The sequence below is a fragment of the Castanea sativa genome, chromosome 5, assembly GCF_040712315.1.
Source record: "Castanea sativa cultivar Marrone di Chiusa Pesio chromosome 5, ASM4071231v1".
Classification (NCBI taxonomy): Eukaryota; Viridiplantae; Streptophyta; class Magnoliopsida; order Fagales; family Fagaceae; genus Castanea; species Castanea sativa.
This window is the reverse complement of record NC_134017.1, coordinates 18,376,745-18,402,604: the sequence shown is the minus strand read 5'-3', so window position 1 is coordinate 18,402,604 and position 25,860 is coordinate 18,376,745. Positions and strand designations below refer to the sequence as shown.

Here is a 25,860-nt window from a genome sequence, read left to right as displayed (position 1 = left end):
CCCAGAATTATTACCAAAATCAGTCCCATCTCCTCCAGCCTTCGTCGCCAGATTGTTATGGGTTTCTTTTTCTTTTTCTTCATCATCTTCGTTCTGTTCTTCTTCTACTGGGCTTCATCTTCGTTTCTTGTTTGATTTTCGATTAGTTTGGGCTTCATCTTCTTCTACTGGGTTTTTCTTCTACTGGGTTTCTCTGTTTTTCTTCTACTAGGTTTTTCTTCAACGTCGTTCTGTTGGGTGTTCGTCTGTTTGTGGAAATCGAGTCTTACCACTAAGAAAATCGAGTCTATAAGACTCGACTTTGATGTGTTAGAACTCGAGTATCTAAAACTTGACTATGTGGCATTTTTTGAAATTTGCTGTCCACGTCATCACTACAAAGCGAGTGTTTCGGACTCGAGTTTTAAAATGAAACTCAAGTTTTTAAAGCTCGAAATACTATTTTGTTAATACATTTTAGATGTGTGTTAACTTACTATATTGTTCTTCCTCACAATGTTAATCTGAAAATAAAATTGCCTCCGAGAACCGGATAACGTTAAACCTTAAACCCAACAAAACCCACATATATATTTTGCTTGATTCAAAAACTTGAAGGCAGACCGAGCAGCTCACACTCTCAATGTAAGTTTTGCAATTCACTTCTTTCTCCATCGCTCACTCTAACACTTCTGCCATTCCTTTCCTTTGATTCTATTTTTCTTCTTTATCCTCTGTTTGGATCCGAGAAAAATAAGGGAAAAATAACATAAATTTGAAAACCACCTTATCTTCCAATTCTTATCATCCAGAAAACAGAAACCCATTCTCAATTAAGCTTAACATGTGCGTTGCTCCATTTCCTGAAAACCATAACAACATTGAATAGATGAAAATTACTTTTTTTTTTTTTTTTTACCATTTTTCCTCAATTTTCTCGGCGACCAAACGGGGTTCCACTCTTACCCTTGATGGGTTTGATTGGAAACAGCGTGAAGTTGTCTGGGTTTTGTAAATTTTTATTGCAGAATTGTCTTGTTTATAGTTACTTGTAGAAGTGTTCTATATCATTCATACTGGAAGGAAATTTTGTAATTCGGGCTTATACTATGGTGAAGTTGTAATTTTGTTTGTCACCCACTAATACTAGAAGGAAATTCTAGTTTTGTGAATTTAAATTATGTAAGCGTTGAGTTTTAAAGCTTGGTTGCTCTATTCACAGAGGGGGTTGCAACTAACATGTTGGGTTTTTGGGTGTAACAACTGTTTGATGAAATGCGTCAGAGAATAGAAGCTTATAAATTTATGGATTTTTTTTAAAAGAAATTATTTATATATTATTTGTGATTTTTTTTTTTTTGGTGTTTTGGCAGTTGCTTTGAAGTTGAGGTAATACATATTGACAATGGAGAGTGAAGATGATGTAGTGAAGAAGACAAGGACGATGGAAGCCCGGGCAAGAAGCATCAGTCACAATGTCCGGTGCACTGAATGTGGAAGTCAATCCATTGAAGATTCGCAAGCGGATATTGCAATTCTTCTCAGGAAGGTAGTTTGCTTAATTTAAACGATTATCTTTGCCTTACTGAAAACAGACCAATAATATGCTTCTAATCCTTGGTGTTATAATATCACAAGGAATTACACTATGTTTGGATGGAGGGAGAGGAGAGGCCCCTTGGTGTTATATTTAGGCTTGGTGTTATATTTAGGCTAATGTTTAGATTTTTTCTAAACTTCTAGCTGTAATCAATAAACTGTATATGCATATGCGTGTCTGCAGGCAAGCTAACCCACACACACACACACATATGAAAGCACATCTCTAAAGGGACCTATTGGATTGATAAACTGTGTGCAACTGGTAAAAAATTTTCTTTCTTTCTGCCTCTTAACTTTTTGCTACATTTGATTAACCTCCGTAGATCGCTGGTGGAGATTAATCAGGGGCATCCTGCAATAAGCCTCTTATTGGTATCAAGTTTTCCATTTCTTATTACCATGGACAGGGGTTCCTTTTCTAATAGATCTCATTCTAGTGTCGGATTCCTTTTTATTTTTTATTTTTTATGGAGACAATGCAATTCTTTCTTTTCCCTATCAAGTTATGGGTTTACAGCAGATTTTGGTTTTCTTTGTCAAATACAAATAGAGATTAAATTTTGATAGATGAGTATTTTAACAAAGAACAAGTTTCCAGTTTTTAACTAGATATTAATTGTGACTTCCGACTTCTAATTAAGTTTTTCAGTGTAAAAATTTGAAGCATCGTAAAGAGGACCTGTTTTAGAAATTAAAAACACATAAAAAAGTCAACTAATTTCAGATAATTAAATAATAAACACCATTCTACTCATATAAAGAAAGTATCTTAAAGAGGACTTAATATTTCCTACATGAAATTTTCTGTCTTCTTATGCTCTTTTGATAATTTTTCTATGAACAACCTTGTAAATGAAAATTTCCAATTGGATACTCATAATGCTTGCAATGCAGTTAATTCGTGATGAGATTCAATCTGGGAGGACTGACAAAGAGATTTATAAAAAGCTTGAGGATGATTTTGGGGAGACAGTACTTTATGCCCCAAAGTTTGACCTGCAGACTGCAGCATTGTGGCTCTCACCGGTTAGTTAAGGGCCTAAAAGCAACATTGTCACAGTGCTTAAACTATTAATTTTACTGATATTAACATGTTGAGTTTTTGGGGCAGCTTATAGTTGCAGGTGGTGCTGTAGGAGTATGGGCTTTCAACAAGCACAGGAAACAGACTAACGTTCACATCATGGCTTTAAACCTTGTTAGAGGGGTTTCATTGACCCCAAAAGAGAAGGAAACAATGCTAGATCTCCTCACACCTCCTCCTTCAGAAGGAACTACTCGCTCCTGGTGGAGGAGATGGCAAGGTCAATGATGTCCATTGCTCCCATTGTTTTTTATTTGTCTTGGCTAGAAACTTTGTGCTGGAAATTTAGACACTGTGGTTAGTTTGCAAAATCTGAGAAGCAACTTGTTGGGGAGTTTGTTTCGTTAGGCTGGACTTGGTCATGACAAAGAAGTTCGACTGCTGGACAATATTGTACCGCATAAGATGACTTTTGTACATTGAGGATATTGTCCTAGTTGATATTATAATGTAAAATATCTGATCCTTATCATGAGGTTTGAAATATTTCATGTTTATCATGAGGTTTGAATATTTCAGCATTCTTGTCTGATTGAACTGAATGAATTATTGTTATTCATTTTATTAAAAAGAAAACCTGAAGTTTACTTTTTTGCCTTGTACGCATGTAACCAAACTTCATAGACTGGGAACCTGTTTACTGACAAGCATCACCTGATAAAGATTACCTGGCCATGGGATCACCAATTTAAAACTGTAATTTTCTTCTTGAAATTAAATATATGTTTTTATTTTAGGGAAACAGTCATCATCAACCGGTGGGTTCCAAGGTCTTGCATGCAATGGTATGGCCTAGATGCAGAATGGAATTGCAATATGGCTCATCATAGATAGCAGGGACATAAGATAATTTAGGACAAGAAGTTCAAGCCGCACTGTTAAGTCATAATTCGAAGATGAATGGGAAAGCAATTATGGATTGACTTGAAAAAATGGGATTTAGATGTTTGTATAAGGCACAATGGTCTAAATTGGTTTGCAGACCTTTGATGGGCATCGGAATGTTGTCAAAGTACATTGGTGACAAAAGGAAAAATGCGTCCCTTTAAGTATTGTTTTTCTAGCTGAACTTTCATTAAGGTTCATGCTATTGACCTAAAAAGTCTGAAGTCTTTCATCATTTCAAGTAGATGGGGTAGTATTTCAGGCACATCCTATTGAGATCTGAAGTCAAGGGTCTTAAAATTCTAGAAGTCTAATTTTATTTGAAATAGTAGGAATTGCACTTTAGTGTACACATCCAGTGTATCAAGAAAAATATATGGGGAAGAGTACGGAGTGGGATCACTCAAATGAGGTTGGTTGACTTGACTTACTCTTCGTTCTTCAACTTGTGTTCAGAAGGGTTCATCAAGTTTAAATCCAATTGCTTCCCTTTGAGTGTCCACTGCCCAGTAATCATTTGCAAGATTTCTTAAAAAATAAGGCTATTAATTACAAGCCTGGTACATTCCCACTCCTTGTCCTTCAGAAAGCAAATCTACTTGGCAACTAAAGTACTGATCAAATGGGTAGGGTCGAAGCCACCCAGGATGGAGAAATACCCCAACTTGGTGAACCTATTGGTTCATTTACTCCTAAGTTTCAAGAACAGAAGAATCAGGCCATTGGAAGCCCCTGGAGCACCGGATTATTCGACTGTCATGAACACCAGACAAATGGTAATAGTGTTCTTTAGTTATATTTTTGGCTTTGTTTTGTTGGTTTCTATATATCTATAGTTTGATCATTGATGTGTCTGCTCAAAGATTTTTGCTAAAGAAAAACATGTCTAAATCTTAGAAACACTAGGAGGAGATTTTAAAACCTCAAGTCAAACTCACTTTTTAGTAGGTTGGTCCAACTCATGCTTGATATAAATTAGGGCTTTTTTAGGAAGAATTCTGGACTCAGTTTCTAAAGTTGTGCGTGCATGTTTGCGTGTGTGTTTTGCTTTCAACAAATGGGAGAAGGGAAACTTGAATTCAAGTTCACTACAATGGGAGGATCGGGCAATGCCATTGAGTCACAAGACTCTTAGAAGTATGAGTTGAGTAAGTACTTCGAATGATTAGATATATAGACGCTAAACCATTGAGCTAACTGGAACACTGCAGCAACTGGCTGAGTGGTCATACCAACAGTAACTCAAGCTTCAAAACCATCCAAACCTGTACAAAAGGATTAGAATAGGCAGTTTAGAATCTGGCTACATGTACAACAATACTGTTTGACGGTCTTGAACATCATATTAAAAAATGGTAATCCTATCACATGATTTCTAACCTAAAAAATGGCAATCTTAATGCAATTTGTTTAGTTCATTTTAGCTGAGATTAAAGAATTTAGCGACTCTACTGGTCATCACAATACTACCAAACAGTAACTTTTATTTTCTTTGAATGAAATCTGCTTGAGGGTAGCTTTACTAAAAAATTTGTGTTCCTTGTTTTGGCTGCTGAAGTCTAATCTAGGCCAAAGTGACTAGATAATAGTAAGAAACTAAAAATTTCTAAAGAATATGAAGAAAGAAGCACTTCAACAGCACTTTTCTTTTGCTTGAAGGAAAGAGTGATTGGTTTTATTAAGCCATACTAATGGGATCAGTTCAAATGGAAAAAAACACATATATCAATAATTCATTACACTCACCAAAAAAATACACGTATATTGTTACAGAATGAACTGCTCATGATCCACCGATTATTTCAACTGGCCTATATATGATATTGCAATATGGTACAAGGCAGAACGATCAATCTAACTCGTTATTTATCTTGGCAGCCATTATGACAGCCTTTTTACCTTGTGTGACATTTGGGCAGATAGCAGAAGTCCTTGATGCTGGAGAAATGAGTAAGGATCCATTACCCAACCTTCCCTATTTCATACGTCTTTCTCATCATAAACACCTAATTAGTTACATGGTTATGTACTTATATGCATAATAATGGCTACAAATATTTGTAGCTGTTGTTTTCCAATATTTCCAAATATAAGGCTGTATCATATTTCATGTTTTCTCTTTTTCACTTTCATCTTCATTTCATTATAGTTGGCCTCACAAATATTATATTCTGTCCATTGTAACTTAAAACCATGGCAATAGTTAATTATGGTAGAAGTCCCCCATCTTTTTTCTTCTCCTTCTTCTTCTTCTTCTTCTTCTTCTTCTTCTTCTTCTTCTTCTTTTTTTTGTGTGTGTGTGTGTGTGCGCGCGCGCGTGTGTGTGTGTGTGGCTTATAACAAGTGGGAGAAGGGGATTTGAACCCAAGTTTTTTAATGAAAGTAACTTGGTAGTGTGATTGAACTATAAGGCTCTTATCAAGTCCCCTATCAGTATGACTATTAATTCTAATATGATTGGAGACATGGTTGCCACCTACTAATTGATGATGACATATTGGTTACTGCAGCTTGTCATTTGGGGAGTTTCATTTACCTCTTGATGATGCCTGCCTTGTGCTCTCAATGGATAATCGGCTCAAAATATAGAACAAAGCTAAGGAAGAAGTATGATTTGGTAGAAGCTCCATATACAGATGTGATCTCTCACATCTTTTGTCCATGCTGTTCCCTTTGTCAGGAGTTCAGAGAGCTTAAAAACAGAGGACTTGATCCTGCTCTAGGTACTACATCTCAATCTTTATTTATTTGTAGGTCTCTGTTAGCATAAAAGTGCAAATGGAGTTTAAAAGGAGTGCTTAAAGACTGATTGCTCTAGAAGCTATAGTTTTTTATCTACAGTGAAGAATGTCCCCTAAAAGGCACTAGAATGATTTAACTAAACTACTTTTAAGTGAAAAATAAATATTAGCTTGCACTCGGAAGCATATTCAAGGGAGAGAGTGACATCTAATGACTATGATATATGCTAATTCTTGATGACACATTTCCATATTATTTTTCTTGAGAAAGTCTTTCTATATCAACTTCACGAGTTTACTTTGATGCAACTCCGCTTTCAACAAAAAAATTTGATGCAACTCCACCAGGAACATGCTGATGTGATTGGAGATATGATTAACCACTTCAATTAGAACTAAGAAGTTTAAAATACACACTGACTCTGGTTATATTTTAAATTGCTGATTAACTAATGGAATTTTTTTTTTCTCTTCATGTTGTTGAGGGGTCAGACAAAGACAATTTACACAAAATAGTTGAATTGCCTTTTCAAGCTTCAAACTTTTATCAGTTTTACTTCTCAAAAGATAAAGAAAAGAAAAGAAATCACATTTCACATTCAAAGTGCCAAAAGAACCTCAACATCTAGTTAGCATAACAAAGGTGGTGTCGCAAGTCACATCATTACTCAATGAGGCCAAAACATTAGAGCCTAAAGAAAATTTTGGTTTCAAAATATGTAATAATATATTTTGTTTTCCTGGCTTTTTTAACATTTCAATTTCAAAAATGTTCAAATGGAGTTAAATTGGAGTTTGTTAATATTGTATGTAGGATGGAATGGAATTCTTGCTAAACAAGAAGGAAGAAGGCATCATGATCAAACCGTAGCTGTTCCTCCTCCAAAGCAAGCCATGTATACCTAAGAGTTACAACCTCACATGGAAAGTTGTCAAATCTCTATATTTGTTTTTATTTTGTATCTTGTATTTCCACATATTGAAGACTAAAAAGTTATGTTGGGCTCGAGTTTAATTACAATGACCCCTTTTCAAGCTTGTGACCATCCTGTTGAATCAAAGAAGTGATTGAAATTTTTAGTGTGCCTTTTATACGGGTAATACCTAGATTATGCAGATTTATGTGTGAACTTGGATGCACTAGGACTGTTTTGAGTTCTATTTCGAGCCTGTATTTAGTTCTATTTGTTTTTTGAAATTCATAAAACATTTTTTTTTATAAAGAATTATTTTTAATTTCCTTAATTTGAATCCTCCAATATAGAAGTTAGAGGTCTATTGGCCTGAGGTCTGCAGCTCCTCCAAGGAGAAAGTATCTTCACGAGGGTATGAGAGAGAAAATGGGCTTTTACCCTTTTTTTTTTAAATATCTAGCAATATGTCCCTGTTTTGAAACAATTTAGTTCCTTGTTTCTATTTTGAAACTTGATTTTCTCAAAATTGAGTTATAGGCAATCAAACTTAAAAAAAAAAATTATGGAACTTGAATTCTATTCAAGGAACTTGAGTTACATGAACTCGAGTTCCACAAATTTTTATTTTTTTTATTTTTTATTTTTATTTTTTTAAGTTTGATTTGGCATAACTCAATTTTTTTAAAATCAAGTTTTACATTGAAACTCGATTTTGAGAAAATTGAGTTTCAAAACAAAGACATGGACTTAAATAGTTTCAAAACAAGGACATATTGCTAGATTTTTTTATAAAATAAGGGCAAAAACCCAACTTCCCCAGGGTATATGAGACCATCTTATAAAGTTATGAGGCATCTTTTTCAAATTTGGTGGGCCTCACACACATGTGAAATCTTCATATTTTGAGAGGGGTGAGCTTTATGAGACTGTCTCATAAGGACTTGAGACATTTCATCCATAAGCTCTGACAATTTTTGTTGTTATTGAATATAAACAATAATTTTTTTTTTATATAGATATAATAGATTTTCAATTTATGACGTCTGTTTCTTGATATTTTTTTATCATCTTTTTTTTAGAGAGTTTCAACTTTCAACCTATGGTATCTGTTTTTAATGATAACTCTTTATCATCAGATCAAGACAACAATCGGTTTTTTATGTAGGCGGGGATTGAATCCTAGATCTCTTATTCAACCATCAGAGACTTTATTAGTTGAATTAATTGAAACTCATGATATTTTTTATTATCAAGTTAAGACACTCATTGATTTTTTAGTATAAATGAGGTTTGAACCTTAATTTTCTTATTTGACCGCAAAAAACTTTAGCAATTGTATTGACTGAAATTAGTATAGAATAACAGAAACTATGTTATAACCATTTATGTGCATTCAATGTACTCTACTGACAGAGGAATGCATAAAGTTGAACATGCATGATGCATGTGACAGAGCTCTCAATAATGTTTAAGGTCAAATGTAATGGAATCATGGTCCCCTAGTAGTAATGTGGCATAAGATCTCAATAACTTTGAAATTACATTGAAATGGATTTATGGTTCCCTAGTGGGGATGAGATATGTATGGAAAATTAGAATTTTGCATTAGGTGATTTATGTGTACCAAGGCAATTCTAAGAAAATTTTGGCATTTACATCCACGTTGAGAAGTTTCCTAGAAACCCCCCGCAAAGTCCCCAAAACTGTTTTTTCTACTTCACTTTTCAGTCATCATTTCCTTTCAATTGTCCTTAATGGGTTGCAAATTACAACTCAGTGGCATCCTTGCCCACACAGTTCTGCCTTTACTTGCCAAACCCTGCCTCTCCTTAAAATTACTAAATATTTATTGATAACCGCTACGTTTATAATATTTTTACAACACTTTCACGACAAATTGTAGATAACAAGTTGTTACTAGTTTTAATTTGAATTTATAATTGAAAGTACTTTTTTGCCCACCAATAACAATCTGCCATATAATATTTGTTGTGAAAGTATTGTAAAAATGTTGTGAACTTAACATTTATTATATTTTTGATACACTCTGTTTGTTTCGGTAATAATATTTTTTAGAAAATGAGTTATTTTATTTTCTAAAAAATATTTTCTATAAAACTACCTCATTTTTCTATGTTTAGTAGCAACCTTAAATGAGTTAAAAAAAATCTCTTAACTTTTTTCCATTGAAACAAATGAAGCGTATAATTTTTTCCATTCCTGATGATTTTTTTCATTCCCTAATTTTTTTTATCCTTGATGATAACACTTTATCATTAGACCAAGACATCAATTAGTTTTTGGTGTAAGCGGGGATTGAATCCCAAATCTCTTGTTCAACTATCAGAGATTTTAACAGTTGAGCTAATTAAAACCACGTTTTATTATCATAGCCTATTCCTATTTCAACTTCAAAGAATCATTGGTTAGCAAATTAAAAAGGAAAAAAGTAAAAAACTACAAAGAATCCTGAATATATGCAAAGAGGAGGTATCTTTCTTTTTCAATCGCCAAATTTTTGGTCCTCTCATAAAAGAACCTTAAGCTTGAAGGCCCATATCAACTCCATTTTTTTCCTACAACTAAAATAAGAAACCTTTCTTTTCTTTTCTTTTTCCCTTTAACTCTCCTAATTTTTTTGATGTTTCAAAAATAACAATAGGGGGAGCTTATTAAAAGAGGATTTTTATAAAGCAGATTAAAAAAAAAAAAGGATTTTTTGTAGGCTCAAAACAAAACAACGCATAAGATCCATAAGAAAGAAGATTCAAAAGCTCATAATAAAGGTATGCATCATTACACTCATTTCAAATTAGATTCAAAACTAGTTCTTTACGAATAAAATTCATCACATGCCTCCACAAATAGATATATTATGACTTATGATTGTCAAAATATTTTGTAAAATGCAAATAAATATTAACAATTAAATCATATTTTAGAGCGAAGTAAATCAAATAATGATTTTATGGATTTATTGGAATTGATCCCAAATTCTCAATCTCATTGCCATCAAGCATGAAATTCATTCAAAAAAGTTTTTGCCCCCTCTTGTAACAAAGGAGGAGGATTAAAACTAAGACTCTTCTTTAAGACAATAGCCATTAAATCTTGGTATAAGTTAGGTAAAATTTGTTGAAACTTCTTTTGAATTTTAATGAAAAAGTTAAAAAGGAAAAACACCTACAACCATTCCCTTCTACTAAAGAAGTGTCAAACCATCATATGTGGGACTTAACTTTATAATGTAATTTTCTCAATATTGAGACAATAATTTACTATTATCAAACAGTCTTATAAGATGAATTTTATATATTTTAAATTTTTTTTGAGAATTGAAAAAACTATCAACACTTTTTCAATTTTCAAGAAATTTTTTGTAAAAATGAATAATTATTGTGTACTCTTAGAGCACACGTTAGCAAAATCCTTTTAAAAAATATATATTTTTAAAAAAATATAAAAATTAAGAGTCTTTATGAGTTTGCATTATATTTAAGATCTAAATTTACATTGCAAGTAGTACAATGTAAACATAAAACTTTTTAAAATAATGTTATAAAAAAAAAAAAAAAAACTTTTTAGAGTAAAAAACCTTCAATCCCTTTCCAGGATATATCAAAAACATATCCTAGTGAAGTAGAACCATTTTTGATGTTTACAGAGCTGTCAAAATCACACAAAAAATTAAAACCCCACCACCACCTTTGGTTTTTTGTCTCACTGTCAGGCTCCCCTTTCTTTCACGAACTAAGCACACAAACCCAACTTTGATGCTATCAGTATAATTCATTGATTGTGCCAAAAAAAACACCAACTACCACCTTGAAACGGTCACATGACACACCACACATAATATTGAAACCCAACCACATCACACACGCAAACCTATATTTTCAGCACCCATTATTTACAGCCAACTACTTTCTTCAGCAATGAGTGTTTCATTAATAAATAAGTCTTTCAACTACCAGTTATTTAGGCCCCCTTTTACTTCTTCTTCTTTGCGTTTGGGAACTACTTTGCGTTGTTGTCTTGCTCTCTCTGTAAGGCGTATCAGGAGCCAAGCTTGTTGTTGTTGTTGTGTCTCTGCACCTCGGTCTTACTCCTGTGAGTGTTCTTTTATTTGCGTAATTACCAAAATGAAAACTTGGGTTAGTGAAAAATCATTGAAATGAATGCAAGGAATGCAAGTTTTTTTTGGGTGTTGTGCTTTGTGCTTGAAGAAATGACTGAATGGTCTGGTCTGGTCTGATTGGATATCTATTCTTGATTGTTTTACTGTTGGTGTTTAATGTATGTGTTTGCACGTATTTGTGTATGTATATGATGTTGTTAAGGACTTGAATATGTATGTGTATGTTGGTGGTCAAAGAAAGTTAAATTAGGAAGTGGTTTGTTGTGTTTGAAATTGAATGTTGAGAATGCGAGTGGTTGTGAATCATTTTTCTTATAAAATAAAAACATATAGCAAAATGTTATCTCTTTTTTTTTTTCCTGGTTTTGTTATGTTGGTTTTGTTGTTTAGAATTCAATTTGGTTGAATTCTTGGTAATGATAGAGAATATTTTTGGTTATGTACAATTTTATTAGATTAAAATGAAGTTATTGGTGAGGGAATGGGAGAATGGACAGGATAATTGAATGGAAACATTGTGTTTTACATTGCATTTAAAGGTGCTATTCAATTAAGAACAGCCATCAGAGTAGACAGCGATAAGGAAATCAGAAATGTGTTGTTTCATAGTATGCTATCAATTATGGCAATGGCTCCGCCTCCACCCATGGTGCCTCAGCAGTAAGGGAGAGTGCCTAGACTAACTATAAGCCCAGAAATCTCTAGTTTGACTCCTAGCTGAGACATTTTGCAATTACCTGATGCCTGCTCAGTGGGGGGTGTGTAGGCATCCAGCCTGATTATTAGTTACCATTCTGGACCTTCATTGCCATCATTAAACACAACAGAGGAATTTGATCTCTCTAGGCTCCAGATGTGTATTTTCAGGTTTCCATTTAGAATTTTTTGGTGAAGTCAAAATCACAGTAATATATGAGTGAATTTGATATATATATAAGATGAGCACTATGAAGTTGAATTAGCAAAGGGGATTAATTACAGAAACATGTTGATGTGGCAACCTTGTGCTGGGGTATTCGGTTGCAAGGGCTAATGGGTTTGATGAACCATCTTTGTTATGCATGAATGCCTATATCTCACGAAATATGTTGCACTGATTTTTCTTCCATTCTACAGCGTCACATTCTGGGACATTTATGGAGGTGGTCAAAGCAGTTGGTCGGCAGGGGTCTGCTGCCCCCAATAGTGTTGCTATTAGAGCTGATCAGAAAAGTTATAGTTACATACAAATCATTTCGTCTGCAATGAAGATATCTAATTTGTTAAACAACAGTGACATAAAAACTGTGAGTACTTCACTTACTCTTATAACTTTAAAGATAGCATACCCCACTCTTGTGCATGAGACTTCTATATTAAGTTGGGAAGAAGTATGGAACTTCAATAAGAATGTGGCTATTATGTTACACCCTCCACTTAATTAGTAAATTAACTGTAAGAATTTCCAGTTTGGTCATCGATTTTTCAGCTATATTCTTATTAATATACCTGTAAAGAAATTAATATTAGACTTTTTACCTTATACATGCAATATTTTGTACTCATTTATAATTATTGGGCGGTTATCCAGCCTTGTGAAGCAGGGAAACATGAAAATCCTTCTCTTTCTAGTGATGGCATGGGTAAACAAAGACATCTTGGTGGAGCTCGAATAGGAATTGTGGCCAAACCTTCAGCTGAGTTTGTTGCTGGAATATTAGGGACTTGGTTTAGTGGAGGCGTTGCAGTTCCGCTAGCACTCAGCTACCCAGAGGCCGAGCTCTTACATGTGATGAATGATTCGGTGTGTCCTTGAGTGCTTATTATCTTTTGCCTTTAAATTGAAAATATTCATATTTCTTTCATATTTTTTTATTGTTAGAAGTGCTTCTAAGGGTCCTTCCCTAATTCTGTTGTTTGAATTTGCAAATGGAAATTAGTGAACTCAAAATTTGTCTATTTGTGAAATTTATAAACCTAGAACATTTTTTAGTATCAACTGTCAACCCCGAAACAATAATATGATGCCATTTGACTTCAGAATTTATTTTATGGAGTTCACTATTATGATTTTTACCCTTTTTAAAGATAGTTATGCTAGCTGATGGTATCTTATTTTATAGGTGAATTAGAAGTACTATGATTGCTTAAACTTTATAGCAATATATTTGCTGAAAGGAGGTTGTAATTCATGCCAGCATCCATCATCTTCATTTTGTAATATATATATATATATATATATATATATATATATATATATATATATATTTGTAATTTTCTGTATTCTTTTTTTAAAATATTTTTGGACCTTTTTTTTTCCAAGTCTTTCCACTATTTTTTATAGGATATCTCCATGGTACTAAGTACCAACGATCATCGTGAGTTACTGCAAGAAGTTGCTTCAAAATGTGCTGCTGAGTTTTCTATTATTCCACCCGTTCCCAGCACTTCTTCACTGAAAAATGCTCATGATCATTCACATCCTGGAGAAATAGATGAACTTGGAATTTTGCATGGGAGTATTGAGAACTTAAGTAAGATGGTCATAAAACTTTGAGAAATTATAGAAAATTGTAGCTGTTCACACTCACAGAAGACATTTTTTTTCCTTCTCAATCTGCAGGTGAGGATCCGGCATTAATTATATATACAAGTGGTACAACAGGTAAACCTAAAGGAGTTGTTCACACTCACAGAAGCATCACTGCACAGGTATGCAGCATGTAGTAATCATTCATGCTGATGACTATTCAAGAAAAAATCTTCTTGTAGATAACTGTTCTTCAGAGCGTTTACTCTGAACATTGATTTCTTTTTACCTGCTGTCAGACTCCATGGTAACAACCAATGCTGAAATCACCTTGATCAAGCAATTACTTGAAACTACGCAATATTCTCTTATTTATATAGTATCTAATTTTTTTTAATGTTTTTCTAAATTGAATTTGCTGCACTATTGGGTCAATTTCAGGTACAAACATTGACAGAAGCTTGGGAGTATACATCAGCTGATCAATTTTTGCATTCCTTACCATTACATCATATCCATCATATTTTACATATTTAGTTTGCAAAAATTTTATACTTCTTCATATGATTACATCTTGAGTGTATGTCTTTTTTGGCTACTTTTGTGAGCTGCTGTATACAACTTGATTTGTAAATTTAGTGTTACAGTGATCCTTAACTTATAAGACACACGTTCATGGCCTTTTTAATGCTTTGCTAGCCCCTCTCTATGCGGGTTCAACGGTAATATATTCTACCATCTACTTTATGTTTCTATTAGACCAATGATTGATCCCTTTTTCCTTTCCTCAAGCTCATGTTTTCTACTTTTTGTTCAGCTTAACTCTTAAAGTTCACTTTTCTTTCACCACTTCTGGTTTTAATATCTTTAATTGTGTTATTGAAGGTTGAGTTTATGCCAAAATTTAGTGTAAGGGGAATCTGGCAGAGATGGCGTGAGTCATATCCAGTTGATGGGACTAGGGCTGAAGATGCTATAACTGTATTTACAGGAGTAAGTTTGGTGTTCGTCTTAAGCTTGTTTATGTGAATGATGGACACTTTTTATGGTACCTGTGCTATTGTTGTGTACTCTAATCTTGTTAGAATATGGTGCATTGTATTCTGTATATTAGTTACCCACTGCTTGATGGTTATTTTGTTTTATATCCTTCAGTCACTAAGAATATTACCTGGTTGGACTCTTTTATGTACCTCTTGAAATTGCAAATTTATGTTCTTGTACCACCACATTAACTTAGTGGACTATGCCGTGGATTATATGGATTTCAATTTTTTTTTTTTGGTTCATACAGAGTCAAGAGTTGGCCTACTATTCTGCTTTATCTTGTCATAGGGTAATACTTAAAGATAGAAATAGTGAATCTTAGTTAGGTTCTAATGCACACTTTTTTTATTATAAGGTACTTATTCCTAACATAGAGTGTTTATAGTGTTTTAGTAGAATGGTCAAAGTTGAGAGTTGATGCAATGAATTAATTTGTAATATGTAGGTTCCAACTATGTATACTCGATTGATACAAGGTTATGAAGCAATGGATCCAGAGTTACAAGTTGCTTCTGCCTCAGCAGCAAGAGAGTTGCGACTTATGGTAGGTAGAAAGGGGCATTTTCTACACTGTAAAATATTTTAGATTTTGCAGCTTTTGCTTATATTGTGGATTGTCATCTATATTCTTTTGGTTTTTATCCATTGACAGCAGATAAAGCTACTTTTATTTCCTCTTTTTGGTTTTTTGTTTTTTTTTCTTTCCCAGATGTGTGGTTCTTCGGCACTCCCTCTACCTGTCATGCAACAATGGGAAACCATCACTGGGCATCGCCTTTTGGAACGATATGGCATGACTGAAGTAAATGAATTCTAGTTTAAGTCTCTTTTTTTCAGGCTATCTATTAACTTTATGGAGGAGAGTATATACTGTGTCTAGTATGTTTAATGGTTTGTTGTTTTTAGTTTGTCATGTCAATATCAAATCCTTTAAAAGCTATGCGGAAGCCTGGGACTGTTGGGAAGCCATTTCCTGGTGTGCAGGTTAGTTAAGTTTCGTTTTTTTTGTTTTTGTTTTTGTTTTTTTTTTTGCCTTTTCTTGGCGCTAGTGGGTTATTGACCTCCATGATGAAGTGGATGATGTATTATAGCCACTGAACAGAAACAATTATTGTAAAGATTTCATCTAAACATTTATGAATAGCATAGTGGAGTTTTATTTTTCGATTTATTAGAATTATATAAATGAAATGGATTTCTCACCAGAATAGAAGTTAATATGAAAGAATTTGACAATTATGTATGAATAATGAAATGATGTATTTGTGATAGGTCAAGATTCTAACAGAGAACGAGAATGGAGATGATACAGATGGGGTGGGTGAACTTTGCGTTAAAAGCCCTTCATTGTTTAAGGAATACTGGAAACTTCCTGAGGTACTTTCTGATATCATATACTTTCCGTGCATCACTTATTATTCCTTCCTAATTGTTTAGTAGCAGATGCATTTTTCAAAGCCTACTCAGGATTATGGAGACTAACTTCATTTTTTCTTTTGTTGGTTAATTACACATGCACTCAAGCAATTGAACCTGCGACCTCACCCTTCATCTCTTTCTACTGGGGGTGTGGGTGCAATCTAAGCTAAAGCTGATTGGCAGTGAAAACGACCATTACCATTAGGTTTTTAAATTTTACTAAGATGTGTATCCATTCCAAAATTTTGTCTATGTTCTATGCTTGTGCCATCTTCTTCTTCTTCTTCTTCTTCTTCTTTTTTATTATTTATTTTATTTATTTTTATTTATTTATCTTTTTTTTTTTGTGCGTGTGGAAGCCATGATCTAAGAATTTTGACAAAATATACTTCATGTGCTACAATTTCATAGGTCTCATTAATGTTTTAGATTTGGGTATACAATCATATTGAGATTCAAAACTAATTTAAATTCTGTAACATATGGCCTAGATGTCATGCAACTTCAGAGTTTTAGTCTAAGAATGTCTTTGAATTGTACTTGTATGGACTGAAAGATGAAATATGCTTTAGAAAACAGGAATACGTAGAATAATGGAATAATGAAATATGGAATGAGGAATACTCATACAAATTCACTTTTGCATTATTTATTTATTTTTTGGGTTATAGGTAACTAAGGAATCATTTATTGATGGTGGCTTCTTCAAGACTGGAGATGCTGGTAGAGTGGATGAAGATGGATATTACGTCATTCTGGGACGTAAGGACATTTAGAATCTGTGCATTGTTTTGTTCTTTATATTTTGCTAGATACTTTTTATCTCAGATTATGCCTGAGACAAACTTTTTACTTGAGATCCATTTATGCTCGATGTGTTCTTTTGGTTCCATGCAACATGCCATGTGTAATATATATAAATAAACCTACTTATCAATATATATATATACACACATAAACCTGGTACTGCTGGTTAGTGAACACATATATCTGGCTCTTTTCACTTGTCAAAAATATGCTCAAGCCATTTTTCTTCTGGTTGGACTCACTCAGAGTAGTTAGAAGTTTTATAGTGAGAGTTTGCTAGTTTTAAACAAAAGACTAAAACTACTGTCATCCTATGTTGAAGAAGATGGCCCTGCAAGTTCCAGATGAAGAACTTATTAATTTTTATTTTTTGAATTTTATAGGATTCAGTTCCAGCTTCATATATTAATTGCCTCTTACACGGATAAATTGGCCCAAATTTCATGATTATCTGAATACTAATTACAAGTGGTATCAAGTTTAACATTGTTATAATATTCCATAAATCAATGATCACACACACACATATCTATATATATATATAAATATATATATATATATACACACACACGCTACTACACTGTGTGTTGTGTGTATCAGGTACAAGTGCTGATATTATGAAGGTCGGTGGATACAAATTATCTGCATTAGAAATTGAGTCAGCTATTTTGGAGGCAAGACTTCTTATCCACTCTCTTCCTGTGTATAGTCATGGTCCCTTTATTGCAGGACATTTATTCTTGTTCTTCTAAAATTCTTCACCCTTGGGTACAAACATTCAAAAAAGGGGAATTTAAAAAAAAAAAAAAAATCACAATCAGAATATCTTTTGTGCAGCATCCTGTTGTTGCAGAATGTTGTGTGCTGGGCTTACCAGACAAGGATTATGGAGAAGCTGTTTGTGCAATTATTGTGCCTAAAGCAGATGCAAAGGTAAAACGGGAGGAAGATTTGAAGCCTGCAATAAGCTTGGAAGAACTCTGCTCTTGGGCTAAAGAAAAACTTGCACCTTACAAGGTATTGGAGCCTGTCCATCTTTCACTTCTTCTCTGCTAGCTCCAATTTTCTTTAAAGAATGCCTTCTCTCTCCAGTTATTTGTGTGTTGATTGATGGAATACTGAAGCATGCTCTTTACACTAACATAATTGATGATAAATAGATTTCCAGAGGATAGATTTTCTGGTGAGTTTGATACTCATTGCTAGACTTGGGGCTGTTTCACGGAGACTTCAAAATTGGGAAGTGGTTGAGGCTTAGGCAGGAAACGTCTGTGTTAATGATTGGGCATGCCATGTGATATACGAGCATATTGAATGTCTTCTCCAGTAGTAGATTTAGCCTAATGTGCTTGATTTATAAATCTGTCTATATATGCAGTGTCTTTAATTTTAGTAAATTTAAATAAATTCCTGTCTGTTAACTAGAAAATTTTGCTATTTCTCTCCAGCTACCAACCAGATTGTATCTATGGGACTCACTGCCCCGTAATGCTATGGGAAAGGTGAATTGCTTTCACTTTATATTTTTGCAAAAAATATTGTTTCGTTTCCATTTCTTACCATGAAAATTTCTGATCGAGTATGTAGAAGTTTCTTTGTTACACTTCCTTAATGTGATAATATCTGATTCCAGGTGAATAAAAAAGAGCTGAAGAAAGTGCTGGCTGCTAAACAATAAGAGAGCGTTTGGATTGCGCTGAAACAGAGAGAGTTTGTGCGTTTTGCTGAAAAAATGTGTCTCACGGCACTGTTCACGGACCCACAAAAGTCATCTAAACACAGATTTCAATATAAATTTGGGTCTCATAGTACTATTCACACATTTAAAAATTATTTTGCTATAGTGTTTTCAGTTTTCAGCAATAAGCGGTTTTCAAATAGATCCTAAGTGTATATTGACTTTAATTCAAAATGAAGCATGTGACATTCAGTAAAGTATAAATGAAACATGTAACATTCAGTATAGTATAAAGTAAATTGCTTTCACTTTATACTTTTGCCAGACAAATATTGTTTCATTTCCATTTCTTACCATGAAAACTTCAAATGGGTATGTATGAGTTATTTTTTTACATTTAGATTGCGTTTGGCATTGGCTTAGAAAGCCAATTTTTTTTTTTTTTTTTACTATTTAGCTTATTTTTGGTATTATTTATGGGTCTCATTGCACTTTTTGATATTATTCATGAGTTTTATTGTACTATTTCAGCTACATTTTAGTTTTATCTACAGTATTTTCAGCAAAATTTTTTCAGTTTCAACTAATAAACTATTTCCAAACGGACTCTTAGGTTGCGTTTGACATTGGCTTAAAAAACTAGTTTTTTTTTATTATATTATTTAGTTTATTTTTGCTACTATTCATGGATCTCATTATATTTTTTGATAATATTCATAGGTCTCACTGTACTATTTCAGCTACTTTTTAGCTTTATCTACAATATTTTCAGTAAAAAAATTTTCAATTTCAGCTAAATAAATTGTTTCCAAATGGACTCTTAATGTGATAATATGTGAATCTGATCCTAGGTGAACAAAAAAGAGCCGAAGAAAATGCTGGCTGCTAAACAGTAAATGCTTTTTTTTTTTTTTTTGTTGATAAACTGCAATTTCATTAAACAAAAGTAGAACAACCAGGGAAATCTCCCTTACAGACCAGCCTCAAGAGAGGGGGAGAGATTCCGTTTATTATAACAAAAGACATGAAAAGAGTTCAGGGCAAGTCTAGCAGTCACATGGGCTGCAGAATTACAAGTCCTCTGGACCCAACTAAATTTAAAAAACGGGAAATTAGCAGCCAAACTACTGATATTACTAATGATAGTGTTCATAGACCAGTCCGGGATATGATCTGAGCAAGACAGCGCATCAAAGCAGCAATTTGCATCTCCTTCAAACAAGACAGAACTCTTACGCTCTAGGATAGCTAGGTTCACTGCCCACAGGAGTGCCTCAGCTTCAGCTTGGGCTGAAGTACAGAGGTGATGCCTTGTTCCCCAAATGCAAATGACCTCACCATGATTGTCCCCTACTACAACAGTTTCAGGAGGGGGGGACCAAGCTGCTATGCTTTGTTCCGGTGAGGGGTGGATAACTGGAGAGAAAACCTTAGAGAATTCAATGAATTTAGCGTGAACATTTTGCCTGGCTTTTAACAGATCAGCTTTGCCATCTTGAAACAGAATATTATTTCTAGTCCTCCACATTTCATCGATAATTAGGGCCATATCCAGCGATATGGTCCATTGCTCATGTGCAGGAGCAAAATGTATACTGACTGTAGATCAAATGAAGCATTTAACATTCAGTTTTGGAATTTAAAATTTTATGTGAAGGTGATCTCAATTACAAAATTTTGAACAGAATAAAACCTTAAAAATGATATATAGAGGAAAAGAAATGTTTTCTATATATTATATGTTTCATGCCATTGTAATTTGTTCATCAAGTTATCTGTTACATTTCTCCTAATGGATGCAATTTGTCATTGCAATATTATGGACCTCGCGAGGTCCATAATAACCAGGCACGATCGTGCCTGGTTATTATGTGGATGATATTAGTCAAAGCTGATAAGTTGTAGTTATCAAAATGTCATGTAACCCAAAAAACTAAATAAAATCTCTCTCTCTCTCTCTCATTGCTATTTGGGACTTTGGTTTTGTAAATAAACTGACCAGTTACAAAAATTCAAAGACAGTTCGTATGGCAAGCAGAACACCAAAATTTATGCTCAGTTCTAGGCCAAAATGGCCAAGTATCATTGTTTGACTAAATATGTATGGATCTACTATTGTTTGCTAAATAATTAGGGATCTGCCATTTTTTTAAAACTTGAGTTTATTGTGTGACTCGAGTTTCACAAACTCAAGTTCCATGAAAATTTTTTTATGTAACTCGAGTTCCATAAAAAATAGCATGACAAATTTGAAAGCTATATTTTTTAAAGAACTTGAGTTGCTGGAACTCGAGTTACACGATAAACTTGAGTTTCAAAAAGGTGGTAGATTACTAAATATTTCACAAACAGTGATATATTGCTAAATATTTTGCCAAATAGTGATATATGACCATTTTAACCCTCAGTTCTAATGTTTGCTACTCTTGTTGGGGCTATCTTCTTCCAAGCCAAACACATCAGTGCAAAGGACAGGAGCTGAAAGATGGGGATGAATTGATTTCAGCTCATGGAAACATTAGATTAGGATTCTTCATCCTTACAAGTGACAATTACCACTTGGAATATGGTGCAGCAACAACCATTAACTATAGTATTTGGTGTTGACAATCGAGACACTCCAATCTTTAACAGTTATAAAAGTCTTACAACTAAAAAAAAAAAAAAAAAAGGCGTAATAAGGGATATAATAAACAATAAGAAATAGTGTGGTAATAGACTTATTGTACATTCCGGAACCATCCAAATTATAACAGTAGCAAGTTCCTCAAATGCTACATTGAAAACAAGTTTGCTCTAAGATAGAGTCCTAACATTGGATGGCAAAAACAATATGCGCCGCATGGCCCACTCTGCCTCGCGTCCTAGAGTGAATTTTTCTCGCTGCAAAAAGATGATAGGGCAGGGACGTGTTTTGCTCGCCCCATCTGAATGTATATATACATATTTTACTTAATATATATTTAACCTATTTATACATATAATGTAATTTCTTTTTTCTATACATATTTTAGATATAATATCTTTTTTCTACATATTCTATTACTATCGTCAAAACATTTGTCTCTATTTCTCTCTTAAGTACTATCATATTTGCCATTTCCCTTTATACTTCACTTTTATCTCATTAATGTCAAAACTAATCTCAGTAGGATTTGTATAACATCTCTAACCTGCCCTAAACTCGACTTACCCAACTATTGCGCCAAGCAAGTTTTCGTTATCCTGAAGAGTAGATGGGGTGGGGACAAGGCACCCATGATCCAACACCCACCCGCCCCATTGTCATTCCTAAGAGATCTTATTAATAAGAAGAAGAGTACAAGTATTCTCTCTCTGTGATAGAGGAATAGATTATACCTAGACTTACAATCATCTACAATTAATAAAATAATTGCTGGGGAGTTGATACTTTAGGGAGACTATAATTGAGAGGCTAATATAGTTTATATGTTTGTGCCATCAAAACCTATGTCATAAAAACAAATTTGTTAATATTGTTGGGAAATTTAAACTCCGGTTGATAGAATTAACAAGTTTTAAACTCAAGTTTAGTAAATAAGACAAAATATGATGACCTTGTAAAACGAATGAAACAAATTAGTTTCACAGTAAAAAACCTAAGGGGAAGCCTTCCTAAAAAGCAAGTCATTATAATAAAGAGAAGTTTTAAATCTAGTACAAAACCTCTGTTCCTAGACTCTATAAATCCAGTAGATAAACTTACAGTAAAAACCTTCTATGGCTTCAAAACCTCTGTACTCTCTAATATATGAACGCTGCACCCACAATCACAATTTGAACCTCCAATTGACTTCAAGAACCTCTTGAAAGTATGACCTAGGAAAACTAATGAAATAAACTAGTTTCACAATAAAATAAAAAATAAAAAAAATAAAAAAACTGGGGGAAACATTTCTAAAAAGAAATCTACTATAATAAGGAGAAGTTTTAGATCTAATACAAAACTTTTGTTCCTAGACTCTACAAATCTAGTAGATGAACTTATAGCAAAAACCTTCTACTGCTTCAGAATCTCTGAATTCTTCAATATATGAACGTTTCACCCACAATCATAATTGGAACCTCCAATTGATTTCAAGAATCTCTTGAAGGTTTCTTCATAGTAGCAAGTCTGTGGTGGTTACTATGACTTTAGTTTCTTCACTAATGGAATCTTTAGATTTACTTTGAAACTCTTTGATATGGTGAAATAGAGAAAACTTGGTTACAAAGCCCTAGCCTCATAAACAAAGTTTTTCTCTCTCTAAAAAAGCCTTCTAATAGATGGCTTATAATGTCCTTTAAATACTGGTTCAAATGGATCTCAATTCGGGTTTCAAACGAATAAGTTATGGGCTTTTTTGCATTGCTGATTTTTGTTGATCCGCAATGCTTGATGATCGATCTTGTGTCGAGACTTTTATTGAGGAGACAGTAAGTTTTGAGCTTTCATCGAGAGGTATCGAGTTTCTATCGAGTTGCTATCGAGGTATATGCTGGAAAGTGTTGAAAAAGTGTTCTTCTTTTTAGCTTTTCTTGAGCAAACTTTATGTCTTTAACTTGGTCTTCAATTACAACTTTAAGACAAATCAAAATTCAATAAAAGACACATAATTTAGCATGGTTTGACAATACCAAATCACATGACCCTAACAATCTCCCCCTTTGTCAACTCATAACAAACCTCAAGTACAAGAGTAAGCCCAATACATTAATAACCCGAATATAAAGAACGAACCCATATTCAAATAAACTAGCCTATTTAAAAACAACTAGTCCTAAGAAACCATAGCATAAACTAGGATTGACTATTTTGATTGGCTTCATACCCGTGTTTCTTGAAACCACTTAACAAACATGTAATGTACACTATGTGAAAAACAATGAAAAATAATAAACAAGTAAAGTGTGTTTTGTTATAGTATATGCTAATTACATAAAAATATGAACCGAACAAATATGTTTCAAAATTTTGTTCACATGCAAGATCTTGTAGTTTGATAAATGCATTACTTTGAGGGAGTCAACCCTAGACCTCAAAAGTGAAACTTTCATTTAATAATAATAGTTTCAGCATGCTTTCTTATTAGGCATCAAGCTATCTGAATAGATGGTTTCATAAGATAAAATTAACATGTAACTGTGATAGACAGCCAATTACAGTCTGTCATTTGTCACATATGATTGTTGTAGTAGCAAAGCATGCGTAAAATTGTGTGCCACTAAGATAGGACTTTAATAGATTGGTCACACATGTTAGAACGCGAGAGTAGCTTATTTATTTATTTATTTATTTCTGTAATGGAGATCGCAAACGGAACAAAATTTACTGAGTTCACCACCATATATAATAAGTTGACTATGAATAGAGATTCCTCCACAGATCGAAGAGAGAGAGAGATGGAAGGCCATAGTTCGGTGGAGACATCCCTGAAATGGCTTTAAGGTTTGTCAAAGGGCATGGTTGGTGAAGAGCTTGAGACCATAACAATGGAGGGACTCAAGGTTGTCCAGGCTCAGAAGGGTTTCATTCGATGTCATTTTCTTGTCCCCAATAGCGTAGCAGTAAGTGTTACCTATTTCTCATTGATAAATCACTCACTTTAATCCTTCTCTTTTTCCCTTATATATATATACACGTTATCGTTTTAGTATAAAGAAGGGAATTGGCACGTGGGTGCAATGGCAACGCTAATCGACACCATTGGAGCTGCCGCTGTGTTATCCTTAATTGGTCTTATCAACATTTCTGTACAGCTCAATATTTCATACTACTCTACGCCTAAGATTCAAGTTCTCTCTCTACCCTTTCTTCACTTAATTTTTAATTTTTAATTTATTATTTAATGAATAGGGTGTCGAAATTGAAACTCTGAATGTCTACTCGATGTTTTTATTAGAAACACCAAAAGAAGTCAACCCGTTAATCTACAACGTTCTTTGTTTTTTTTTTTTTTCTCCGAAATTTTGATAATTACAATAGGAGAGGAGACTTTAAATCCTGAATACCTCTATTAAAAATATGAAAAGAAGATGCCAGTTAAGGTACACAATTTTTGACATTTTTGATTACTTATTTATTCTTTTTTTTTTTTTGGGTATTTGGAAGAGATGATTTGAACTTAGATACCTCCATTGGAAACATTAATTAATTTCATTAAACTCCCTTCCTTTCCATTATATTGCTTTTATAAACTCCAAAATGAAAGTGTTAGGGCACCAATTTAATTTGTTTTTGTTTTTTTTTGGACGGGTTGTTTTCAAAAATTATTCCCTCAAAAATGAAGATTATGTTTCTAATTTATTTTTATGACCTTGATAACTGAACCATGAATCTATGACAGGAAGAGGTTGAGATAGAGGCAAAGGTTATGGCAGAGAAAGAAATATTAACATCTGTGGTGGTGGAGGTCAGACAAAAAGATAATGGAAAACTAATTGCTTTGGGTAAGCAATGGATGACCACATGGTCCACATCCAAGATCAAACTTAGTGAAAAGAGCAAGCTTTGAGCACAAACCAACAAAATTCAGAATGTATTTTGGTTTTAGTTCTACAAATCAATACAAAGAATTTATACATTTGAAAAACGCAGGACTATGTCAAAATTCTGATCACATACATTGCAATGCATTTCACTAATTCAACTTTACGGGTAATTTGTTCTCTCTCATATGAGTTGCCACCGCTTAGGACAGGACGATTAATCAATTTCTCCGTGAGCAAATAATTATGAAATTACGCATTTCTTGGTTGAAAAAGTTCTTTCTTCTTCGTGTGTGTGTGTATATATTAATCCTTATTCTGCTGTGATGTGAAGCTGAGCAACACTCCACAAAGGATGTATTTCTTTTTGGAATAAGCATAATATCTACTCATTTAGCAACGACCACTCATAGCCTTTGGAAACTTAAAAAGGGATTACATATTTCTCTCAATAATAATATCCTCTTGCATTCTGAATGTTCATCAATTTTTCATTGAGAAGTGATTTGGCAATTCCATTGGGGACACTAAAGATGATACCTGTCTTAAGTTTTATATAACCTATCTT

General features: G+C 33.6%; 4 protein-coding genes across 4 annotated transcripts; all 4 read left to right on the top strand.

Annotated features, from left to right (window-relative positions):
• Positions 1–514: 514 nt before the first annotated feature.
• On the top strand, positions 515–3,185 carry LOC142637406 (cytochrome c-type biogenesis CcmH-like mitochondrial protein). Its single transcript, XM_075811683.1, has 4 exons — positions 515–624; positions 1,353–1,528; positions 2,476–2,607; positions 2,693–3,185. Exons 2-4 carry the CDS (start codon positions 1,385–1,387, stop codon positions 2,891–2,893), a joined length of 477 nt encoding a protein of 158 aa, XP_075667798.1. The 5' UTR covers positions 515–624; positions 1,353–1,384; the 3' UTR covers positions 2,894–3,185.
• A 692-nt stretch (positions 3,186–3,877) lies between these two features.
• On the top strand, positions 3,878–7,381 carry LOC142637405 (protein PLANT CADMIUM RESISTANCE 8). Its single transcript, XM_075811682.1, has 4 exons — positions 3,878–4,326; positions 5,429–5,500; positions 6,061–6,273; positions 7,106–7,381. The coding sequence occupies exons 1-4, from the start codon at positions 4,173–4,175 to the stop codon at positions 7,195–7,197; spliced, it is 531 nt and encodes a 176-aa protein (XP_075667797.1). The 5' UTR covers positions 3,878–4,172; the 3' UTR covers positions 7,198–7,381.
• Positions 7,382–10,993: 3,612 nt separating this feature from the next.
• Positions 10,994–19,133, top strand: LOC142636287 (putative CoA ligase CCL8). The gene is made up of 17 exons (XM_075810457.1): positions 10,994–11,315; positions 12,460–12,629; positions 12,914–13,126; positions 13,667–13,856; positions 13,946–14,034; positions 14,294–14,363; positions 14,522–14,574; positions 14,738–14,845; positions 15,345–15,443; positions 15,609–15,701; positions 15,806–15,883; positions 16,172–16,276; positions 16,990–17,080; positions 17,726–17,799; positions 17,963–18,142; positions 18,574–18,627; positions 18,759–19,133. The coding sequence occupies exons 1-17, from the start codon at positions 11,141–11,143 to the stop codon at positions 18,801–18,803; spliced, it is 1,887 nt and encodes a 628-aa protein (XP_075666572.1). The 5' UTR covers positions 10,994–11,140; the 3' UTR covers positions 18,804–19,133.
• A 4,992-nt stretch (positions 19,134–24,125) lies between these two features.
• LOC142634850 (uncharacterized) lies at positions 24,126–25,318 on the top strand. Its single transcript, XM_075809102.1, is given in 3 exon segments — positions 24,126–24,371; positions 24,459–24,599; positions 25,151–25,318. Coding segments are annotated over 3 exon segments (513 nt in total). The 5' UTR covers positions 24,126–24,167.
• Positions 25,319–25,860: the final 542 nt, after the last annotated feature.